The 17239-nt window shown below is 36.7% G+C and overlaps 1 protein-coding gene across 1 annotated transcript; it reads right to left on the bottom strand.

Annotated features, from left to right (window-relative positions):
* Positions 1–14807: 14807 nt before the first annotated feature.
* LOC118491189 lies at positions 14808–16886 on the bottom strand. Its single transcript, XM_035988728.1, has 3 exons — positions 16593–16886; positions 16134–16280; positions 14808–15180 (listed from the first exon to the last, which is right to left on the bottom strand). Exons 1-3 carry the CDS (start codon positions 16800–16802, stop codon positions 15037–15039), a joined length of 501 nt encoding a protein of 166 aa, XP_035844621.1. The 5' UTR covers positions 16803–16886; the 3' UTR covers positions 14808–15036.
* Between the last annotated feature and the right edge of the window lie 353 nt (positions 16887–17239).

The following is a 17239-nucleotide window of genomic DNA, read 5'->3' as shown; positions in this document are numbered from 1 at the left end:
AAGAAATACTCACGTTCACGGTCAGCTTCTTTCAGCTGTGCTTCAAGGTTTTCCAAGTTATACCTGTATATTTCCTCGGTCGTAGACTCGCACAATGTCCAAAATGTACGTACGAATTCTTTCCACTCCTTGTCAGAGAATTTCTTCTTGCTGTTCTTATTAATATTTTGTTGAATATGGAACCGACAAAGATACTTATGCGCTTTTGGAAAAACTTGTTCACACGCGTTCATTAGCGCAAAATCCCTGTCTGTTAAAATCACGCGCGGTTCCATACATCCTGCCAGCATAGACTTGATCCTCTGCAACACCCATAGGTAGTTCTCTGACTTCTCAGCGGAAATTACCGCACAAGCAGCCGTAAACGATTTGTTTGTCGACGTCATGCCTACGACCTGAACAAATGGCAGGTTGTACATGTTCGTTTTGTATGTGGCGTCAATCATTAGCACATGCGGGAAGGCACACCACATAGTGAATGATTTTTCGTGAACAAAGAAGACGTCTTCAACTTCGTTCGATATCTCATTCGTGCGCATGTAATAAGTGTAATTTTTTTCGATAAGAATGTTTTCAAGTTTTTGCATCGGAGACTTACCGACATTTTTTTCGGCGTTGATCTTCTGAACAGCGTTGTGTATATCTTTCGGAATAAGCTTTCTAGCCGGATTGTTTTTTGTCAGCGTTCGCCAGATACTTTGGTTGGGAATATCTTGCTCTGCCAACTCCTTAACCAGTTTTTTGTCCTCCGAAGAAAGCCTTCTCGCATACGCGTGACCCTCGAAGTTTTCAATAGGAGTGTGGTTATGCTTCGCCTTCGTCACCTCGATCCTCCAAACACTTCCGGATGATTTCGAAAACCCGATCATCTCGAACGGGCAGCCTATTTTCTTGCTACCCGTTTTCCTCTGTGTAGCTACACTCTTATGCTCCCCACCAAAAGTACATTGAAACCAAATCTTGTAATTCTCTCCTCTTTTATTCGACCTCTTAGTCACAATGAGGTAACCATTGTCTTTTGCCGTGTCTTGTACCCAACGCACCAACTCTTTACGTGACGAAAAGGTCTGCGTTGTATCAAACGAAAATGTAACCGGGTAACAACCTTCCTCGTCAACAGACACATCCTCCGGCTCACCATCGTCACCGAGGTTCGAATAGACTTGATGTTCAAAGCTCTGTTCACAACCGTAACTCTGGTTTGGATAACACTCCTGTTGTACAAAGCTTTGCTCGCCACCGTAACCGAAATTCGAATAACCTTGTAAGCCTTGTTGACAACCGTAACTGTCGTTTGGATAACACTCCTGCTGTACAAAGCTATAGTCGCCACCGTAACCGAAATTCGAATAACCTTGTTGTGCGTAAGGGTCCTCCACAGGGGTATTCAAATCCAGCTGCATCGTGTTATCACGACAACGAATGCCAAATACAACCTCTGTCTCCCTCAAGTTGGACGACACCGGTTTCTCAAACGAGTCAGAAATAGCGGTCCCCTCGTAAGAATCAGGAACAGCTGACTCGTCAGAATATTGACCGAAAAGATAGTTACTGAACCACGACATCGTTTTTTCAAAAAATGTAACCAATAGAGCAAAGAAGATCGACAAAAAACAATCCGAATTATGAATGTCGAGTCTGGCCAGGGATTTAAAGGCAGCATTTGGGGTCGAAGCGCCGCGCTATGGCCAAAGCGCGGCGCTTAGGGTTCACGGGGCGACTGAAACCTCGTATCACCTTTATGTCTGTCAAGCTGTCAGTCAGTCAGTCAGTCGAAACTTCGTATCAACTTTTTTCGCCCTAAGCGCCCCGCTTTGGCCATAGCGCGGCGCTTAGAGGTGTGAAAATTATTTTGGCCGTGTATAATTAGCATGATCATATAGGATACCACTTTATTTTAACCCGCTCCATACACAGATAATATTATACTTTGTCGTATAATATAATATATTTCTATATATGATAATATATAGGATAACTTCTCCATACATCTCTAAAATAACTACATAAAATTTAAGAATTCCAACACAAATAACCATGATTTTTTTTTTTTTAATTTTGTTATAACTCAATTACTTTTAGCCTTTTTCGGTTAACTAACAATTTTGCAAACACAGTTGTGACATCATCAACTTGGTGGAGCCATCATTGCTACTGCAAAAATTAAGGCCCATTATCGTTGAAGCCCTTCTCTTAGTAGACAACTACCAATTTGTAAGGTAAAATTTCTGATTTACAAGATGAACTTCATACACACTAATGCACCTATATATGCATGGCAAATTTAAATTTGAATTTAGAAGGTCAAGTAAATGGCTGGGACACTAAAATAACTAATTCGTTTTTCTTAACATTATTAAAAATAGTGCATCTAGTACAAGCTTACACTTTACTATGTTTTTTTGGGAATCTTATATTGTTTTATACAGTTCAACAATTCTATGTTAGACATATACTTTTATCCTTGTAATAATAATACCAATTTTGCAGCTTCTAGTAGTACCATGGCCGTTGAACCTACTACTATACTGGATCCAATGAAATTAAGGAGGTTTTTTCCACAGTGTTAGTGACGTGTTCCCAGATGTGTGGGAACAAGGTGGCCAAAGGATCTGCATGCCAACTGATGACAATCATGTATAGGAAGAGTGATTGTGACAACACTAATCTAGTGCTGTCACCACACGCCCTAATACATCACAGAATGAGAAAAATGAGCCTAGCAAAGGACATTCTTAACTACATAAATCAAGGGATTCAAAGATTGGAGGTTGGTGAAGTTCCCTGGATATATAGTCGAACCAAACTTCCAATATCGTCCTGGTCCACGGTACACAATGAGGGATTTTATAACGCATACTGCAGAAGCAGATATAATCTGGGCACTATGTAATAATCTGTTCTTGACAAAGGCGAATTGTTTAGCATTTGCCGCCTCAGAATGACGAAAACCTACAAACTTGTGACAATCGCCAATCATCGGATACTTTTAACCTCAGGTCCAGAGTTCTTCCTTTTCAACTCCTCAATCATCACTCCATGTCTTTCATACACCCTAAGATCATCGACTGTGTGTCTCTCTAAGCTTACTTAATCAAACTTTGTTGCAGATTTATTCACAAGTTGGAGCTCAACTTTTTCCAGACCATACTTTGTTTGTGTAAGATTCTTTCTAAGGTTAATAAAAACGTTATGTCACCGAAATTGCTTCCCACAGGGGCCGAAATTGGCTTTCAGGGCCTCGGTAATGGCTTCTGGGGTTTCATGGACTCGTAGCTCATCAACCTTGAACCTATCATTGCCTTTGGTGAATTCAAACTTTTTAGCATGCTAATCCATTACTTGGCCCTCATCCATTTTTTCCAAACCAACCTCCTGCAAATGATTAAGCAATTCCTCCATAGTCAGCATTCGAACAAGGGTTCGGGTGAAAACTCTATGATCTGATCATCGTCTTTTATCTCTCTAAGATCGTCGACCGTGTATTTCAAACTTTGTTCCAGATTCATTCACAGGTTGGAGCCCAACATTTTCCAGACCATACTTTTTATATGTAAGATGCTCTCTAAGGCTAATAAAAATGTCATGTCACCGAAGAACATAGATTGAGGGGGCAATTCAATTGTTTCATTATCATCTTTGATCTTGTACAACATGGTGATCATACTTGCAGAGGTGTATGGTAAGCAACTATTACCTTCTCATTCCCAAACCTTGGTATAAACGCCAGCTATGCTAGCTATATTGTAGAAAAATCCGAACTTTTATGGATCTAAGTATGAATGTGCAAAGAAAAACTAGGGAGATTTCACATGCATTAAATTGTCATAAGCATTGGTTATCAGACTATATAATACCTATGATGTCTCCAAAGTAATGAACCTTTGCATCCTTGTTAACCTGTGTTAGAAACATGTTAAGTTCACTACCCTTCACATATCTTACACTTTCTGGATGTACTTTTTATCTGGTGGAACCAAGAGGATATCCAGATTTAGGATACTTATTATTCGTTTAGAGAGATCGAGAGGTGATCTGAACCCTAGACAAGTGAGTTTGCACACTTCCCTAGATACTAGATTGCGTCATGTTTGGAGAGTGATCTACCATCCAGTCTTAGGTCTATATTAGTGTATCTTAAGATCCCAATAGCCAAATCCAATTATCCAATCCCCAGAGCTGTGACGGGCTAACATTATTCTTGCTAAGGTAGACTTTCTCATCATCTAATTCCACTTATATTTGTTGTATGCTTGCTTTGATTTGCTATGGTAGACTTTCTCATCATCTAATTCTTGCTTTGCTTTCGTATTTGCATTCGTATTTGCTTTAGTAGCTGATAGATATCCAAACATCCACTAAATGTTACTTGACTATGACTCGATAGAGGTTTAGTATCGAGAGACGCGCCATTGTGTTCTTGGATTGATACTCGGTCTTACCGACTTTATCATATCATGACTAGAACACTTGCCGATTGTGTGTAATTAAGTCAGTCTGACCATCTAATTATGACCGGTACGCTTGCCGATTGTGTGTAATTAAGTTAGTCCGACCAGCTAATTTGTTGTTTTCAAATTTATTAAAACATTTTACACATCAGTGGGTATAAAAGTATTAATATAAAAACATTATAAAATTGAACGTTTCAAAACTTTATCTTAAATCTCAAGAAAGAACACGACATGCTATTAGCTTTCTTTAATGGATGATGTTGAACAAGACGCCATTTAAGGTATGCTTGGCAAGTCTTGTTATACCTCATGCTTGTTGGAATTTGTCTGTAAAATAATTGCAAATTAATAGAGGATGAGATTCATAACTAACATGCTTCGTATCTCTTGAAATATTACTAATGACAAAATTAGGCAATTAATCTTCTATACTTCAATAATTTGTGAGTTTAACTATATTGTTGGATAAATGTAGGTTTAATGTTACCCTCGGTTAAGAAGTGAGGTCGCCAGAGAAAACTAACCATTGACGACATGAATGCTTTTTACTTGTTTGTCCGTTACAATGAAGTGGGTGATGATGATGACGGTGACGACACGACGACGACTGACTTAAAAAAACATTATAGGTTCAAAATTGGTTGCTTCGATTATGGGGTGTGTAAACTATGTGAAGACTAAAAAGGGACCAAATTTAGCATAAATATGATTTCATTTATAAAGTTTATTATATTTTTCAAGATATATATAAATATGTTAATTTCACTATATCTACAACAAATTAGAAAATATTTATATATTTCTCTGGGCTTTAAGAATGTGCTGACACAAAACGAAGTAAAGCAGTAAATAATAGTTATAATGTATACTGAAGGCATAAATTGTGTTAGTTACCCGAAAAAAAGAAGTCGTTGATTGGACCAGGAAGTGGTGGCGAGCGTCTATGGGGCTGGTTTGCGATTGGTGTGGTTTACCGGAGTTATACTCGCGAGAGAGAATGAGAAGTAGAGATAATGGAGGATGGTGCGACGAAAGTGAGCCCAAGACGCGCTTATATGGATTCGATGGAGACGGGTCGGGTTGAAGCCGGAAGTCCAGGATCCACGGTGTAGTCTCTTTTAAACAGAATGAGCAAATACTAATTCAGTCAAAGATTCATTCAAAGTGTTTGTTGAGTCTCATGCAGAATGGATAGGAAATATATTCAAACATCCAGTCAAACAACACAAATTAATCTATTACAAAAAAAAAAAAAAATATTGATTAGTCCATCAAGTTGTTTGTACTAGGTAGGAATTGGTAGTGGTACCATATCAAATTGGTAGTGTACCGCATACTACTCATACCAAAATTAAACTAAAACCAAAACCAAAACCAAATACCGTATCGTATATGTTCGGTCGATATCGGTATGGTAAGGTACCACTAAAAGTCTTGACCAATGACGTACCACATAGTACCAATACCGAAATTAAGCTAAATAACCGAATGCCGCACCATATGTGTTTGATGTGTACTGGTATGATATGGTACCGATAAAGTATCAATATAGTACCGATATTTAATACGAAATTTATCATCCCAAATTTGTACCTCACACCTCCTTAAAAACGACTTAATTGGGATTTATTCACGAATATTAGTTACTACATAATTTGTGATTGGCTCATTATAAGTTAATTTTTTTCTTTTCTCAATGGTAAATTTGGATAACAGATAGACCACTAAAGTATCATCGTGCTATCAGCGAAACCAGCCGATCAAAGCCATCTCCACTAGACAATAAAGATAATTTTACACTAAACACCAAATATACATGTTGAAAAAAATCCAACAATACATTTTTATTGTTTAAGAAAAAAAGTTTCTAGGTACGAATAATGATATTTCGTTAGCGTTAAGTAAAATATACATTATTACTACTTTGTGCTTATTATGAAAAGTATATGTAAGTCGTTTTGCATTTAGAAACTCTTATCTTACTTTTAAGAGTAAATAAGTAAATTGTCAAAATAGTCCATTAGTTTCGTCATGTTTGTCAGTTTCATACAAAACAACTTTTTTTTAGCATATACTCATTCACTTTTGTGAATTTTTTGTCATTTTTATCCAAACGTTGAACTTTTTCACCAAAATCGTCCTTAAGGTTCAGATTTTTTGTCATTTTCATCCAAATATTTGACAGAAAAAATAACCCAAATTAGACGTTTGGAAGAAAATGACACGAAATCCCAAAAGTGAAGAACCATATGGTACAAAAAAAAAAGTTGTTTTAGATGAAACTTACAAACATACCCAAACCTCAGGGATGATCTTGGCAATTTACTCTACTTTTAAATTAAACTAATGCAATTCTCTCATACATCACAACAAGACTTAGGTATACGCAGAAAGTGAAATTGTATTGTCAGGGTCGGCCCTGAGAATTCGTGTACCATGTTCGAGCTCGAAAAAATGTACCTTTAGGCCTTAACGAAATCGGGTATTGGGCTCACTAAAGGTCTAAACCTAATGCCCAAAGGGGTTAATAACTAATCTAAACCATAAGAATAGTTTTTTTAAAGGGGCCTATATTGGTGTTTGTATGGGTATACCCTATTAAAAAAATATTTTACATCTACATATCGGGTTTTTTTCATAAAAAAACGTGCCCCTCAAAATATGGGGCCCTGGCCGGTGGTCCTCCCCGCCCACCCCCATGGCCGGCCATGTGTATTGTACAATTAAGCTTAACGTAAGTGCGTACGCTGGTGAATTTATAACATGCGTGATTATTTTTATGACATGAGTGATTTGGTTTTTTACCCCATGCGTGATTTCTATTTTGTACATGCGTGATTATGGTTTTCAACATGCGTGCTTAGGGTTTTTAGGTTTTATAATGTGCGTGATTTCCCAGCGTACACATCATATGTTAAGGAACATTGTACATTTACGCAGAAAAAAAATAAAAATTGTTTTATTTTTTTACAGCAATATCAGGCCTACTTATAGAACTCCGAATTGCCAGAGACCTTCCCCACATTAATGTCAGCATCCGAGCGCTAGCTCAACCTTTGATTTAAACACCAAGAACAACATCAAACAATGATATCGGTGTTAACGAAACCAGGATATGACTTTATATGTCATACGATTTTTGTAACAACACAGGTACCGGTATCGGTTGTTGGTAATCGAACTTGCAAATCACAGGTTTGAATATAAAAAATTGAGAATCATAAACAACAATAACTTGCTTGTATTGAATTAAAAGTGATGATTACAATTGACATACATGAACCCTATATATACTATACGAATAGATGCGATTGTAGAGACATATCTCTTCACGAACGGTTGCGACTCTGGAACTTGTGGTTGAGATTGATCTTGAAGAGGTGCCTTGAAGAATCACGTCCCTTTTGTCTGTTCCTGTTGCCACCAATCTGAAGGGGTGCGACCAGAGAGATGTCGATCCCTTTAGTAAGTAGGTTACAATCTTCCAAAGTGTCGCATCTAGTCCTCATACTTGCTAACTAATCTAATTACAATATAAACTATCTACTATTTACCTAATGACCCCTATATTTAGTTTAAATATCAATACTCCCCCTTAAACTAAGTATAGTTTAACGAAGGTCTTCAACTTGCTTGACTTGCACTAGCATTGGTTCCTCTTCCAATGCGAGATTGGCTTCTTGCTGCGTGTATTTCTCCTTTTCCTTCCACTTGGTGCAATCTTTTGCAAAATGACCAAGTTCTCCACAATCATAACATCTGAACTTGCTCTTGTCTTGGTTTCTTGGACCCATATCTTTTCCACGTCCTCTTCCTCCTTTGAAAGATCCTTGTCCTTGACTTCTGCCATAGTTTTGAAAACCACGACCCTTTCCATGATTTAAACTTTCAAACTGATTATTTGTACTTGCCATCATGAGTCCTCCTTGATTATTATCTTCTTGCTTGTCTTGACTTTTGAGACGTTCTTCAAAAGCTATTATTCTTCCCACTGCTTCTTCAAATGGCATTTTGTCTATTTCCGAATATTGTTCGATATTTGCCACGATTGGTAGGAACTTCTTCAGAACGGAGATAAGTAATTTCCTTACAAGTTTCTTGTCTTTGATAGTGGTACCGAGAGTTTTAAATTTGGCTTTTATACCACTCAACTTGCTTGCGAAACTACTTACTGTTTCGTTCTCATCCATCTTTAAAACTTCTAGTTCGCTCCTCAAAGTTTGTAGACGTGCTTTCTGAACCATATCTGCTCCGAGATAACAAACTTTGATTGCATTCCATACTTCCTTTGCTTTTTTGTATTGCGCAACTTGCATCAAAACATCTTCCGGTAGTGTTTGGAAGATAATTGCTTTCGTTGTATGCGCCTTCTTTTCGTTTATCCCTTCCGTTGAAACAACTGTTTCCCAAAGACTATATGCCTTCAAGATTGTTTCCATCATAATTGACCATTGGGTATAATTCGCCTCTTTCAATTTTGGGCATTGAAGAGATACATTCCCTTGCTCGTGGAGTGACGTTGATGCACTTCCTTCTTTTTCTGTCATGCCTCCTTTCTTTCTCGCCTTGCTTTTCTTGCCTATCTTGCTTATGATTGGGTGATCATTTTCTTGACCGTGTAGATCAAATTTCTTACTTAGTACTTGCGTCTGGCCAACTTGCTAACCAGGTTCTTGCGTTTCTGACCGACTTGCTAATCAGATTTTTTATGTACCCTGACCCACTTGCTAATCAGGTACTGACCGACTTGCTGATCAGATTCTTGCTAACTTGCTATTGCGAGTGAGATCAAAACTATCCAACCAACTTGCTAATTGGACTTAATTCAAGTTGTTTACAAATTGGGTTTTCCAAATAAAAAACTATTATAATCAAATTTGTAAAAAGCAATTCAAATTGGTTTTTCTTAAGAATGATTTAATCAAAAAGCAAAAAACAAACTTATTCAGATTTACTTTTCAAAGAAACATAATACGATGAACCAATCAATTGTGTCAAAACAAAATTATTGAATTCAAAAGTTCAATACTTTCTAACCTTTAATTTGGAACCCGCCGATTTCAATAGAAAATACCGATGCCGTGTTGGTCTAAATAGGAACCAATTGCAATCTTCTTTCTTGCTTCGAACACTAACACCACCGGAATTTGATTATGGCGAAAACGGATATACGCCTCCTTTCTTTCGAACTGGTTGAATCGTGTTGTGATTCAATCGTTTCTTCCTCCCGGATTCGTAACGTGCTCTGATACCACTGTTGGTAATCGAACTTGCAAATCACAAGTTTGAATATAAAGAATTGAGAATCATAAACAACAATAACTTCCTTGTATTGAATGAAAAGTGATGATTACAATTGACATACATGAATCCTATATATACTATACGAACAGATGCGATTGTAGACACATTTCTTTTCACGAACGGTTGCGACTCTTGAACTTGTGGTTGAAATTGATCTTGAAGAGGTGCCTTGAAGAATCACGTCCCTTTTGTCTGTTCCTGTTGCCGCCAATCTGAAGGGGTGCGACCAGAGAGATGTCGATCCTTTAGTAAGTAGGTTACAATCTTCCAAAGTGTCGCATCTAGTCCTCGTACTTGCTAACTAATCTAATTACAATATAAACTATCTACTACTTACCTAATGACCCCTATATTTAGTTTAAATATCAATATCGGTGTCATCAAAACTGGTACTGATGTACTCGGAACCGATACCGATATACGTTTTTATGAAATTATCATGGAATTAACTACTGATGCAGTTTCGCGTGCAATCAAATGGCTCAAGAACAATTGACTAATCAAAGAATGATAAACGAACCGAAGGTTCCAAGAACAAAGTTCTTTATATTAATAATCAACCAAAAACTAAATAAACAATAACCCTAGACATCCTATTTATATGATAGGAATCATAATTCAAAAGGAAACTAAATAACAAAATATTAGGAAACTAAAATTTCAAAATAATATCCGTATATATCCTGCATCATACTCCCGGTCTTCGAAAAAAACTCGTCCTCGAGTTTTGTCTTCGGATCAAAACCACCTGGATCAAAAGGAACATCAACCCGATTCTGATTTTCTATTATCACGACCCACCTAAACAATCCAACTTCACGGTTTGTCTTGCCCGACTCTAGAGTCGTACCACCTGGGTCGAATGAAGCATTGCACTATGATTATTTGTTGGGTTTACTTTCAATGTATGCCCACCTACACTTTTTTCTTTATCTTCACTAACATGCGAGGCCACTACCATTTTTTTATCATGCACACCTGGTAACTTAAAAAACCCACCATTAACACTGTTAATCCTTAAAGGTGGATATATATTTGTTGTGGGCTTGCTCAAATAAACCACCAATCCACTAGCATTATTTGAATTATATCTCAGACCATATGATTTGGCTAGATAATCAGTAGGTTGTACACGTGGATTTCTCACATGCATGTATTCAACCATATCCTGTATAGTCGCTTTATCTATGGATACTAAGATATTTTTATTAACTTTATAATCTATGCCAATTTGAACTTCCAACTTTTTAGGAGATAACATGATGCAATCGGCATTGTTCCAACCTTCCAAATTAACCGGCAAGATTCTTGTGTCAACCAAGGGCAACTCATGACCACCCTTGACCACCGCCTCACAACCCACGGCCATAGTATCGCCGCCGTTGACAACCACATTTTTATGAAAAAAATCAAATATACCTGACGTAACCTCTGCGTACTCACCCAAAGCTACCGCGGCGTCACCGGTAGCCATCGCATCATCACCTTCAACAAGCTTTTTACCCATTAAAAACTCATCAAGAATAACAGTCATCAAATCGTCATCCTTTGCATCTTCTTCGTTATCACTTTCGTCCCAAACGACGGTACTCAAATTGAATTCGTCAACCGTCAAACTCTCATGATAGATAGGTTCGAAGAACCAGGGGTGGGGATGGCAGAAAGGATGCTCCTCTTCCTCGTTCACATCGCCCCGGACGATAGTTCCCGATTCGGTTTCCTTAACGCCTATCTCCCGTCTTAATTCAAGATCTCGGACTCTTTGGCGGAGCCGTTTGATCTCTTCAAGATCCCGGACTCGTTGTCTGAGCCGTTTAATCTCTTCAAGATCTCGGACTCGTTGTCGAAGCCGTTTGATCTTCAGATCCCATGGGTCGGAATCAACTCTGTCGTTGCCTCGGTCGGCGGATCTACGGACAGGACGTCGATTTTCACCACGAGTACGTGAAACAAACATACTTCTGTCGTTGCCTCTGTCGGCGAATCTACGATCAAGCAAGCATCTTCCTCCACGCAGAGCCATTTGAATAACCAAAGCTCTGATACCACCTGATGCAGTTTCGCGTGCAATCAAATGGCTCAAGAACAATTGACTAATCAAAGAATGATAAACGAACCGAAGGTTCCAAGAACAAAGTTCTTTATATTAATAATCAACCAAAAACTAAATAAACAATAACCCTAGACATCCTATTTATATGATAGGAATCATAATTCAAAAGGAAACTAAATAACAAAATATTAGGAAACTAAAATTTCAAAATAATATCCGTATATATCCTGCATCATACCTGATGCAGTTTCGCGTGCAATCAAATGGCTCAAGATCACTTGATTAATCAAAGACTATAAAACGAACCAAAAGGTTCAAGAACAAAGTTCTTATCATTAAAAATCAATCAAAAACTAAATAAACAATAACCCTAGACATCCTATTTATATGATAGGAATCATAATTCAAAAGGAAACTAAATAACAAAATATTAGGAAACTAAAATTTCAAAATAATATCCGTATATATCCTGCATCAACTACCTATTTTCGAATTGTAATTGTCAATTTGTTTTTATCGATTTGGGCTGAATCTCTGTATCAAAGAGACAATGGAAAAGTCAATTACTAATGTAACCTCACAAAAAAATGACTACGCCCATGTTTACATAACCAAAACAAAATTTGTATAGTTTATGACTTTTATGTATTAAAGCAAAAACTTATGTGTTTAATTAGGCATTCCCTTTATATCCACCTAGCTAATTAAGACCTAACTGATTTTGCTGTCTAACTCATCTTGAATGCTGCAAGATTATCCAAGTTTGATCACATTTGAACACTCCTATAAGCTCACGATAGAACCAACCATTGCAGTATTAACTAGACATACAACGTAACAATGTTTTGGTTCAAAACGAAGACATACTTGGCTAACAGCGGCAGCCAAATAAGAGACTTAATTTGGGGAGTTTCTAATCCAAAACTTTCCCCACCAATGGCCACCAATGGACCCTGACTAACAAAACCCTAACGCCGTTAGTCTCTGGTTTCCAGAAAGCCGTTTTTGGCCAGAAAAAGGGTTTCTAAAGTTCCGATCTAAGGTTAAAGAGAGGTTTGGGACGAAAACATTGAGTTTTCTAGCAAAAAAAGTTGAGTTTTCCAAACAAAAAGAAGTTTTCCAGCGAGAAAGGAGTTTTCCGACGACTTCAATAATTTGGGTTTTTACTAGAAAAAGGTTCCTATAGGTCCGTAATAAAGTTACAAAGAGGTTTGGGACGAAAAGGTTGAGTTTTCTAGCCAAAAAACGGTTTTCCGGCGACTAGAAACTAACGACGTTGGGGTTTTGTTAGTCAGGGTCCATTAGTGGCCAATATGTCAATTGTTGGGACTGTCAGTGGTTATTTTTGAAGTTGAGACTGTTAACAACCATCTGCGAATAGTTGAGATTATTAAAATCCGGTATTCATTAAATTAAAATCACATGGCACATTTTACTAACATAAATTTGAAAGTGTAAAATAAGAAAATGAAAAAGGTAAAACAAATAAAACAACATTTTAGTTTGATATGTATATGTCAATTACATACTAAGCGAATAAGAGAATGTGATTAACATGAGAAGTGGTTCTAATTAAAAAAATAAATCTTTCGATACTGATAAATAAATGAAAATCTTTTTTGGACACGTGTCACTTTCTGGTGCTTTCTTACCTTATTCAGGAGTTGTGGATACCGCTATCCGAACATCAGATGCAGGATATCTCACGCGCAGACTTGTTGAAGTAGCGCAACACATTGTTGTACGTCGAACAGATTGTGGCACATTTATCCCTTATTTTAAATAATAATAATAATTTTAAACAAAAGTATTAGATAAGAATAAATATTTAAATAAGAATAAACATGTGTTTTTATTATGATCATATTAAATAATAATACTAATAATTTTAAACAAAAAATTAGACATTATATGACATTATATTTTATTAAACACGTGTAATATATGAGTTTTTCTTAAAGATATATTTTTTTATTATTTATTATATAAAATTACATTTATGCAAAATAAAGAAACAAAGTAAAATTTTATAATAAGTAAAGAGTACACCAATGTTCTTTTTTAAAAGATAAATCATGATGACTGTTTGTATTAACATATGACATTATATTTTATACGACACGTAACACGTGCAATATACGAATATTTTTTAAATATATCTTTTTATTTTTATTATATAAAATTATATTTATGCAACCCGTGTAATATACGAGGTTTTAACCTAGTTGATATAATGTATATTAACTCTTTTAGTTAAGGTTCTTGAAGAATTATAAAATTAAAGAGTAAATTGCAGTTTTGGTCTCTGTAATTTAATGCTTATTGTTATATCTTTTAAAATTCAAGTCTTATTGTTATATCTTTTAAAATTCAAGTCTTATTTACTTGTTTCTACCCTTGGTAGTAGATATGCACAAAAACTGGTTTTCCGAACCGAAACCATACACATAGAAACTGGTTTGGAACCGGTACAGTCCATAGGTTTCTAACCAATTTATAATGGTCTCCTTTTAAACTGGTTAAACCCGAATCAAACCAGTAAAAACAGGTCAACAAACTAGCAAAACCCAAACCAATTTGAAACTCAACCCGGTTTTGACTTTTTCGTTGACTACCCCAAACCGATTTGAACCTGATTTGTACACCTCTAGCCCTTAGAAGTTGGAATCATATATATTGGAGGGACACGTCGGAATTCCTTTCTATTGTTTTTATAGTTTTTTATCTGATCCGGACACACATATATGGCTTTTCGATACCAATTCTAAGCAGAGATTTTGTACCTACCTATTTTTTTAACCATACACATAACACACAGGTATCTTTCTCTCTCACCCACTATATCTGGCTGTTTATGTGACTCTCTACTTAAAGCTAGGTATACAAAAGCACCCAAACAACTATAAAAATGGTAAGACAAAAGATGGAGAGAACGGAAGAATCCACGGTAGTTGGAAAAAGAATAAGAAAAAAATGAGCTTGACCCATCTACGATATTTAGGTTGTTAAATATTCCGATTATCATGATTATGGGACTGTGTATACGACTGCAGTACATACCTTTGACCCATCTACATACAGTATAAAGCATATATATTACATATACAACTGCAGTACATACCTTCCATGCATCAAGATTGGCTTAACAACATAAATGAAGATGTATTTATTATATGAACCAATGCAGGTTAACTGAAAAGAAACTATCTGAACCTGCCTCACATCTCACAAGCTCGCAACAGGCATGTTATAGAAGGTAGCACGGCACAAATAATTTAATCTTTCTGAATCCTTTAGCTTGAACTCTATGGCAACGACTGTCAAGTTCCTCCCACTCCTTACTATAGATGCATCAACGATCACTTCTGCCTGATGGTATTAATAACAAAGTTGCATTTAAAATTAATGGATTAAAAGCCTCAAAGAATCAACAAACCAATAGGATATATAACGCATCGGATTTGGTATCATCTAAATTGGATAACTGTCATTGAGATCGATTCAAAAGACATAAGTTGTAAGTATTGATATTGAGTATAAAAGTATAAAACCAAGAGTAAAGAACACGGATGGTCCCTGTGGTTGACCAAAATTTGGGATTTGGTCCCTAGCTTTCCAAAAGTACACGGATGGTCCCTGTGGTTTGCACTTAGTAACGCATTTAGTCTCCAACTTTTGCCAAAAGTACAAGGATGGTCCTAGTGATTTGCACTTTGTAACACATTTAGTCCCTAATTTGGACGCACGGAAACCTTTAGATTTGTTAGCTGGGGACTAAATGCGTTATAAGTGCAAACCACAGGGACCATCCATGTATTTTTTAAAAGCTAGGGACCAAATCCAAATTTTTGGTTAACCACAGGGACCATCTGCGTACTTTAAAAACGAATGTGGAATTAACTGCCAAGTTTCAAATTCTGATTGTCAATCTGTTTTTATCGATTTGGGCTAAATCTATGTATCAAAGAGACAATGAAAAAGTCAATTACTAATGCAGCCTCATAAAAAAATTACTACGCACATGTTTACATAACCCAAATATGTATCAGTTTATGACTCTTATGTATTAAAGCAAAAAACTTATGTGTTTAATTAGGCATTCCCTTCATATTCACTTAGCTAATTAAGACCTAGGTAGTCGCTCTGAGACCTAACTCATCTTGCTGCCTAACTCATCTAACATGTCTTAAATGCTGCAAGATTATCTAAGTTTGATCACTATACATTTGAACACTCGTATAAGCTAGGATAAAACCAACCATTGTAGTTACCTTTAACTAGCATATAAAGTAACAAAGTTTTTGCTCAAAACGAAGACATACTTGGCTAACAGCTGCAGCGAGATAAGAGATGCTTAATTCACCAAGAAAAAGCTCTTTATCTGTCTTGACCACAGTTCTAGCACACGCTATGGCCACCATCTCTGCTATCGATCCAACTGCTCCCCCATGAAACGTGTTATAAGCGTTCTGCACAAACCATTACCATGCCAGAGACATATAATCAATCACTTCCGAAAGGACCACAGCTATATATCTCTTTCAACTTCAGATTTGAATATTTATACAAAATTGATATATATTTTGACCTAATTTGAATCACAATTTGTATAATACTATACTCTTTCAATTTCAATTTCGAATGTTTATACGAAATCGATCAATAGTTTGACTTTGAATCACGAATTACATAATACTGTAATACATAACCGAAATTGTAACGAATATGTAGATCTGTCAAAGATGAACTGAAATTAGGGCTAAATAGAGAGAGGGAATTACGCAGACGTAGGGTTTGACGGTGAGGATGCAGGTTACACGGCCGCGATGAATATGCTGAACTTTAAGTACGCTGCGAATTAAATCGGAACTGAAACCCTCGCCTTCGTACTTCTCTGAAACTTCGGGGCCGCCGCCGCAGTGCGTGATGAATCTGGTGACGTTCGCGGCGGTTTCCGGCAGTAGTTCTTTCGATACAACAGTCGTCGTCATTCTGGAGTCTAACACAAATGATCTGCAATGATTGGGGCCCTTTACTAACTTTGTGAGTGTTATGTTAATGTTTCTGATTGTTTATTTCAGAGAGATTAGAAATTTGTCAATGAATGGTTAAATATGATGGTTAGGGGAGGGGGTGGTTCACTAGTGATAGAATTTTATCACTCACAAGCACCAATTAAGTTCCGTCATGTCATTGACCATTTTTCCATCACTCACAACCTTTTTTAGTCGGGTTGGTCATCACTCATCACCACACCTAACGATTTTCCCCCAACCAACAATTACACTCACAAAACAAAAACAATAACGCGTTGAAAATATCACGAAAATGGAATTGCGTGATGCTATAACGCGTTATAGAAGGAGGCGGGGTGGGGGAGATCATAGTTCTACGCGTTATAAAATTTCCCGTGATGATATAACGGGAC

This window comes from Helianthus annuus, chromosome 4 (genome assembly GCF_002127325.2).
Source record: "Helianthus annuus cultivar XRQ/B chromosome 4, HanXRQr2.0-SUNRISE, whole genome shotgun sequence".
Classification (NCBI taxonomy): domain Eukaryota; kingdom Viridiplantae; phylum Streptophyta; class Magnoliopsida; order Asterales; family Asteraceae; genus Helianthus; species Helianthus annuus.
This window is presented reverse-complemented; position numbering and strand designations above follow the sequence as displayed.

What these genes read in the sequence shown, in the direction of transcription:
- LOC118491189 (XM_035988728.1), bottom strand. Translation starts at nt 16,802, where the DNA reads ATGACGACGACTGTTGTATCGAAAGAACTACTGCCGGAAACCGCCGCG. An exon ending in CCGTCAAACCCTACGTCTGC is followed by an intron (nt 16,281 to 16,592) that starts GTAATTCCCTCT and finishes TGGTTTGTGCAG; the next exon opens with AACGCTTATAACACGTTTCA. An exon ending in TCGCTGCAGCTGTTAGCCAA is followed by an intron (nt 15,181 to 16,133) that starts GTATGTCTTCGT and finishes TAATACCATCAG; the next exon opens with GCAGAAGTGATCGTTGATGC.